Source organism: Callithrix jacchus, chromosome 15 (assembly GCF_049354715.1).
Source record: "Callithrix jacchus isolate 240 chromosome 15, calJac240_pri, whole genome shotgun sequence".
Lineage (NCBI taxonomy): Eukaryota > Metazoa > Chordata > Mammalia > Primates > Cebidae > Callithrix > Callithrix jacchus.
In genome coordinates this window covers 102,852,864-102,861,249 of record NC_133516.1, presented here as the reverse complement: position 1 = coordinate 102,861,249, position 8,386 = coordinate 102,852,864, and the positions used below count along the sequence as shown (strand labels likewise).

The 8,386-nt window shown below is 39.6% G+C and overlaps 1 protein-coding gene across 1 annotated transcript in view; it reads right to left on the bottom strand.

Moving 5' to 3' along the window:
- Positions 1 to 2,652: 2,652 nt before the first annotated feature.
- CD96 (CD96 molecule) overlaps positions 2,653 to 8,386 on the bottom strand; it is a 90,778-nt gene continuing 85,044 nt past the window's right edge. The window contains 2 exon segments of the mRNA XM_078352416.1: positions 2,653 to 2,854; positions 4,813 to 4,936. Coding sequence (XP_078208542.1) covers positions 2,698 to 2,854; positions 4,813 to 4,936 — 281 coding nt within the window. The 3' untranslated portion in view covers positions 2,653 to 2,697.

Genomic DNA, 8,386 nt, shown 5'->3' with positions numbered 1-8,386 from the left:
TTTTCTCAGTGAAAATTAAACCTTAGGGATTAGAGTCTAGTGTTGCTATTTCTCCTGTGAGACAGAGCTGAATTCACTTCTAGAGACAGGAGTTGCTGGTTGAGACAGACTCTATGAATTTGCTTTTACACGCCTTAAGGCTCAAATGAAACTGTTGTGTCAGTCAAATAAGGGATGTCAAGCTCACAGTACTACCTAAAAGGCATCTGGGGCCCCTCTAATTTGCAGGTTTGTGAAAAGTTCCTCTGAACTGCTCGCCGAGGACCCCTCTATGGATAAGGAACTGCTCACTCTATTCAAGTTGTAATGAATATGGAAATGATGACCAGAACTTAATTATGAGACTAAAAGAGTGTCCTTCAAAGAAGAGCTAATATAAAAACAGTGAGACACCTGTCATGTGATAGATTGATAAATTACATGGATTTATGTTTTACTGTAAAACTCTCTCCCTTTACTGAAACGATCTACGTACCTCCAACCCTGCCACTTTCTACCCCCATGTTCTACTTGTATTCATATACCTAATAAAACAGTAAAATAAAGCCACAATGCTTTGCACACAAAGTACTGATGATTAAGTCGTATTATATACCAATATCTATACACATGAAGCAACAGCCATGCATATAAAGTTAGAATTTGTTTCTTGAGAACTAACAAGGAATTAATTAAGGCAGGTAGTAGTTTATTTTTTTAGTTATTGAGCTGTATATTTATCTATCGCTATGTAACAAATTATACTCAAACTTAGGTGTTAAAAGATAAGCACTTATCTCCTATGTTAGAGGTCCAGAAACTGAGAAAAGGCTTAGCTGGGTCGTTTTGGCTCTCTTGAGGTCTTGGTCAAAAGATGACTGAAGTTGCAGTTATCTGAAGACTTGACTGGTGGCTGGAGGATCTGCTTCCAAGATGGCTCCCTTACATGGCTGGCAGCTTAATGCTTGTTGGCAGAATACCTCAGTTCCTTGACGGGTGGGTTTCTCAGTAGGGCTGCCTGGGTATCTTCACGGCATGGAATAGGCTTTCCCAGTGTCAATGGTCAGAGAGAGATCAAAGTGGAAGCCACAGTGTGTTTTATGACCTGTCCTTGGTCAGTTCTAAGCTTTTTTGGCTATACCAAGGATGACACTGGTACTGACTCTCAATGTTGTGCAAGTGCGTGACCCCCAGTGTGAATGCCTCCTTACGTTTTTTCCCCAGGTACATTGATTGCCTCACCTTAATCCTGGCCCCAGGTTACATGAATCATGTGTATTCAGTGTTGAAGGGGACTGTTGAAGGATGTGAATCCTAGGAGGCAGGAACACTGGGCTCATCTTAGGGGTGGCCACCATAAGGTAAGCACCTACCTCAGATTCTTAATGAGAAAGAACTTCCACTGGCTCAGCAGTTCACAACTTTGAACATGCAAATCATCTGAGAGTGCGGACGCCTGTGCCTCACTCCTCAGACGTTCTGATTTAATTGAACTGGAGTGTGTCAGCTATAGTATTTAAGAAAGACATACTCTCCAAATAAGCCTGCACAAGATATTCTCATGTGCAGCCAGGGATAAGTACACTGCAGATGAGCTAAAGTTTCCTTTGGGGATTAAAGTCCACGCAGAATTTGCCCAACACTGTATCTGTCAACAACATCTGTTTTTCCCTCCTGGAGCAGAGAGTGTGGGAAGGTCTCAGGAGACAAGGAGGATTGGAATTTATTCACTCACAAACTGTTGCCAAATACAGAGCATGTCTGGCTCACTAGGTTTCTTCTCTGACACCTCTACATTCTGCTTCAACTATTTTGTAAAAGATTGGTAGGAGCAAGGTTAATTAATCAGTGCTGATGTGATTTGAGGCTCTTTACCTTTTTCAAAACAGATCAAAACAGGCAGCTTAGATGAACAGGAAACTCCCCAGATGAAAAAGAGAGTAACAGGAATTAGATGAGTAGGGTTGGGCCTAGGCTGCCTGTTTACTTACAAAACAGTTTGGTACCAGTTTGATGGACACACCCACGAAGGCACACAAATGAAACCACTCTTGGCTCATGTAATTTTGGAGGCCAGTGGAGTTTTGTATCTTCCAGCCAACTTGGTTGTTGGCTAGTTATCTCCTTGATCCCTCTTCCTCCTGGTCCGTGTGGCAGGAGTCTGGGCTGAACGTGGTAGGAAGACAGTGAAGGAGGACTGAAAATGTGGTTCTTGTGGCTCTTTTCCTGGTTTTCCTTCCAGGAAAATAAGCAACAGAATTTCAATATGAAGACTAACCATACTTCTCCATTACTTGGCAGTCTTGTTAGGACTTTTACATTGACTTTTTCTTATACTTATCTTAGGGAATGCAACAAAGCCCCAGGATTTTGGCAAATAGCTTACAATGTTAATAGACGTTCAGATAAGAGGATGAGGCATGGGTGTGCACTTGAAACCAGTGTCGTCCTTCCATCAGAGAATTTAAATAAAAATACTGTATTTTTTTAAATGATGGCAGACTATTGTACAGTTCTTACATAAGCAAGAAAACCTCTATCAGTTACATTGAGTGTGAGCATGGCATATCCTCTCACTCTTAGTTAAGTTTCAGGCATTTGGAGATGAAAGAGGGTGAGTTGCTGGGAAACAGATTACTCACTTCTGACTTCCATTTCAGCTGCAGCAGAGGGGTGGCTGAAGAGTGACTATATTAATAAAGCACAGCGTCTACCTTCTCAATAGGATTCCAGCAGAGTTCTGCTGTGGGGCAAAGTCTCATGAGAGTAGAGGGTCTCCATCTCATGACAAGGCAGATCACTTTCGTTGGGCTCTTGAATGCAAGTGTACTTGATGGGAGGTGGCGGTGGCTTGAAAGGGGGAGGTCTTTCCATGCTAGAAACAAAACATTGGTCTTTTAGTGCTAAGAATGTGAGGGAGTCTTACGCACAGACACATAGACATGCATTGTTCTTTTTTAAAGGAGAACACAGATTGACGAGAAAGAGATATCACTCCCAGTTCTTTCAGCGTTTTTGTTGGCACAGCCCTCTGCTTGTTAGCCCTATTAGCCATTTGAATGTCACGATCATACCATTAATTAATATTTATAGTTTTGTAGTGTGCAGAGCATTTTTATCGTAACATACTTTGCAGAAACTGAGTGTTATTGTCCCCATTCTACAGACAAAACTGAGGCTCAGAGGTTTTAAACAGCTTGCACGAGAGAACCAGACCAGCAATTCAAGTCTTCTCCCCAGAGCTGATGTTCTCCATGACGACTGTCTCCTCATAGAAAAAACGTTTCTCTTATGAGGATTAAAATGTTTCTTCAGAGACTAAATCTTAAAATTCTAGGACTTCAGAACGAAGCTTTTCAAACAGCCTCTGTGCTAACCCTGGCCCCATCCTTCACCCGACACTCACTATGTACTGTGGGGATATGACAGAGAAGGGAAGTAAAGCTCTTCTCAGTCCCTGAGTACTGGGTAGAAAAAGCCTAAATCCCTTTTGTTCGAATCAGTGAACATTCTTAAAGTCATCTTTGTACAAAGCACTATTTTATGTTAGTACAAGTCATCTTTTTTTCCGAAATGCATTAAAGAGCTAGATTAGTGTGGAATTCAGCCATGTGAATGCTCTGGCTATCTTGGTATCAGGAAACAGAAATATATCCCTGTTTATAATCTTTATGTCCATCACTCAAACACCTCTGTGCCTTGGCAATCCATAGTATCTTAAGAGAGACAAAGAGTGGGCAGTGGAGGGGGAGGGAGGAGGGAGACATTGATTCTCATCTCTATATAACACAAACATTTGAATACAGAACAATTTAAAAAATCAATTCAAATTTTCAGATTTCATTTGTTCATTTAATAAAAAGCTCTCTAATCCCTATTACCCAATTTTCAACTACTTTAATAGAGACTTCATGTATATTATTAAGTGGATATAGTTCTATGAAAATTGCACTTTTGTTTTTTGCAGGAATTATGAGTTTCTCAAGGTCATGTGGTGGCCAAATTGTAGCCCTTGGAAAGAATTCAGAATTTCTAACGACTGATTTAGTGTTTTTTTCACCACTCCCTGTATGTGGTTATAGAGTCTGGCACATCGAGCACATGGCATGATGGTTAATGGTATCTGAGAGCAGTAGTAAGACAAGTGCAAGATCAGCTCTGGGTACTAAGGTCTCTTTCAATTATGGCCCAATCCAGACTGACTGAAAATAGCAAGTCAGAAAAATGACGCTTAACCTTATGTACCATTTCAGGCTTTTGATTGGAGAGGGGTTTTGGAAAATACTTCAATAAGACAAAAAAGGGGTAACCCAATGCTTACTTTGTTTTCTTCTCAGGGAAAAAAGGAAAAGGGCAGTAGAAGCCCCTTCTAGTTAAAAAACAAAAACAGAAACAAAACCAAAAAAACAGCTGGAAACCTCTTAAAATTACCTTTCTCACTCAATTTCACACTCGAGCATCTATGGCCAGCTGAGCCCGGGCAGTTCAAAGATGCATGAAAAGAAAAAAAACAATGAAGATTAAAAGAAAACTCAGTTTTAGTTTTGAGGGGAGGTGAGGCTCCGTTCTCATTGCATGCCCATGGACTTGCTGTATCTGGTGAGTGTTACTGTCTCACTAGGCCAAGGCAGAGAGGAATCCTGTGCCAGGAGCTGGGTATTTAATCCCAAGTCTGCGGTTGCTGGGAAAACTAGATAATCTCTCCGAGCTTCTGTGAGCCGTATTTACTCACTAAAACATGAGAGGACCGTCATAGAGTAATGATATATTGTACTGATGACTATTTCATAATGAGAAATGATCAGTTCCTACATATCTTAGTATTATACTCACATTTCTTTTTGATACTGACACCATTTTCTCACTCCAAGGCCAAACAACACCATGCAGCAAAAGAGTAAGGCTGCTATGATCACTGGCCAGGACATTCCATCTTTGGGCTTATTGACCACAATACCTGAAAAGGGCATAAAGAAAAATAAACTTTAATCCCAAAGTTTGGCATTTGGAAAACAGGATTAGTTAAACGATTTCTCCTATGCGAAACATATTTTACTAAAGAGCCATGGGGATGCCCACTGGCCATGATCATACTCTAGGGGTGGGCATGTCTATCCCTTGATACTTCCACAAGGTGATAACTCTTAAAAGTTAATTATGTGTCCTACCAGAAATTTTCTGTGGATATATATATATAAGCATACATATGTACCTTGAATATATACCCCCCCCTTTTTTTTTTTAACAATTGGGGCCATATTATCCACACTCTACTGTCCATGGCTGCTTTTTCTTTTTTCTTGTTTTTCACTACCTTAGGTTCAGAGGTAATGTGCAAGTTTGTTATATAGTTAAATTGTGTGTTGTAGGGATCTGGTGTGCAGATTGATTTGTCACCCAGGTAATCGACATAGTACCTATAGGTAGTTTTTAAAATTCTTACCCTCCTCTCAACTTTCAGCCTCAAGCAGGCTTCAGTGTTTGTCGTTGCCTTCTTTGTGTCCATATGAAGTCAATGTTGAGCTCTCATGTAGACGTGAGAACATGCAGTAGTTGGTTTTCTATTTCTGCATTAGCTTGCGTAGAGTCATAGTCTCCAGTTCCATCCACATGGCTGCAAAGAATATGATCTCATTCTTCTTTATGGCCTCATAGTACTCCATGTTATATGTACCACGTTTTCTTTAGCCAGTGACTGTGGATGGGCATTCATGTTAGTTCCGTGTCTTTACTATTGTAGATAGTGCTGTGATGAACATACATGTCCGTGTGTCTTTACGGGAGAGCAATTTATATTCCTTTGGGTACATATCCAATATAATGACGCTGCCTGTTCGAATAGTAATTTTGTTTTGAGTTCTTTGAGAAATAGCCAAACTGCTTCGCACAATGGCTGAGCTAACTGACATTCCCACCGGCAGTGTGTAAGCATTCCCTTTCTCCACAACCTCACCTGCATCAGTGTTTTTTTTTTTTTCTTTCTATTAATAGCCATTCTGACTGGTGTGAGATGGTATCTCACTGTGGCTTTACCTTGCATTTCTCTAGCGATTAGTGATTTTGAGCATTTTAAGTATTCTAAGACTATAGAAACCATTTTACTGTTTTTGACATTTGAAATTTTTGACATTTTACATTTTACATGTTTTTAAGAGAAAGAGGCCAAAAGACATACACCTGGCCTCTTTTTCTTAAAAGACATTCTTGGAACGCTTTCCACAGCAGTGCATATTTACCTCATTCTGTTAAATGACTGGTTGTTCAATGGATATGCCAGGTTATTTAATTTATCTCATGATGTTAGATGGTTGAAGTGTTTGCCGACTTTGCTCTTGCTAACGACACCCCAGCGGAATTCCTTGGACATGATAGGGAGATCTTCAGATCATTTTGGACAAAAAGCCATCTGGCTTGGTTTCCTTTCCTAGACAGTAAACTGCTTGTAAGTAAAGACAAGGATTGAAATTTCCTTCATTGTCTAGTTTTTATTATACTGCTTTTCATGTATCGAAATCTCAAAAAAAAATGCAGGTCAAAGACCTAGATTTAATCTTGGTTATCACGTCTTTTCTGTGTTTTACGTAGCAAGGACTGCAACCACGTGTTATCATGTTAGCACTGGTTAGAAATGTTGAAGAGTTTTCCCTTTCATACAACATACATCCAGGAATTTGAGGCCTTCCTGATTCTCACCCCTATCAAAGTCGAAACTGTGGGTTCCCTGGAGACCCATGTAGTCCTATAATACATAATCACATGATACATTGTACATACAGATGCCTAGAAAGTTCACATAGTTCAAACCACTAGAGTAGCATGATTGTGAAAGAGACAATTGGTCAACTCAGGACTAGACTACGTTCCGTTTCACACAAGTCAAAATTTACTAAGCTCTACCCTGGTAATATGGTGGGATATAATATTTTATCTCCAAAGTTTTAGATAAAGGAAAGAACAAAACGTTTTGTTTTATTTTTTCCATATGTTATTGGGGTACAGGTAGTATTTGGTTAAATGAGTAAGTTCTTCAGTGGTGAATTGGAAGATATGGTGCGCCCATTACCCAAGCAGTATACACGGCACCATATTTGTAGTTTGTCATCCCTTGACACCCTCCCACTCTTCCCCCCAAGTCCCAAAGTCCAGTGTGTTCTTCTTATGTTTTTGCATCCTCGTAGCTTACCTTTCCCACATATCAGTGAGAACATACGATGTTTGGGTTTTCATTCCTGAGTTATGTCTCTTAGATGGTAGTCTCCAATCTCATCCGGGTCACTGCAAATGCTGTTGATTCATTCCTTTTTATGGCTGTGTAGTATGTAGCATTCCTGTGTGTGTGTGTGTGTGTGTGTGTGTGGTGTGTGTGTGTGTGTATGTGCCACAGTTTCTTTATCCACTCGTTGATTGGTAGACATTTGGTTGGTTCCATGATTTTGCAATTGTGAATTGTGCTGTTATGAACGTGCATGTGCAGGTATCTTTTTTGAGTAATGACTTCTTTTCCTCTGAGTAGATATCCAGTAGTGGGATTGCTGGATCAAATAGTAGTTCTACTTTTAGCCCTGTAAGGAATCTCCACACTGTTTTTCATAGTGGCTGTGCTAGTTTATGTTCCCACTAGCAGTATAGAAGCATTCCTTGTTCACTGCATCCATGCCAACATCTACTGTTTTTTGATTTTTTTATTATGGCCATTCTTGCAGGATTAAGGTGGTGTCGCATTGTGGCTTTAATTTGCATTTTCCTGATCATTAGCGATGTTGAACATTTTTTTAATATATATGTTTGTTAACCATTTGTATATCTTCTTTTGAGAAGGTTTATTCATGTCCTTAGCTCACTTTTTTTTATAGGGTTGTTTGTTTTTTTCTTACTAATTTGTTCAAGTTAGTTGCAGATTCTGGATATAAGTCCTTTGTCAGACATATAGATTTTGAAGGTTTTCTCCCACTCTGTGGGTTGTCTCTTTACTTTGATGACTGTTCCTTATGCTGTGCAAAAGTGCTTTAGTTTAATTAGGTCCCAGCTATTTATCTTTGTTTTTATTGCATTTGCTTTGGGTTCTTGGTCATGAAATCCTTTTCTAACCAATGTCTAGAAGGATTTTCCAGTGTTATCTTCTAGAATTTTTATAGTTTCAGGTCTTAGGTTTAAGTCCTTAATCCATCTTGTGTTGATTTTTGTATAAAGTGAGGATCCATTTTAATTCTACTACATGTCTTTGCTTCCCACATATCAGTGAGAACATAGCCAGTTACCCCAGCACCATTTATTAAAAATGATGGCCTTTCCCCACTTTATGTTTTTGTTTGCTTTGTTGAAAATCAGTTGGCTGTAAGTATTTGGGTTTATTTCTGGGTTCTCTATTCTGTTCCATTGGTCTGTGTGCCCATTTTTATAATAGTAT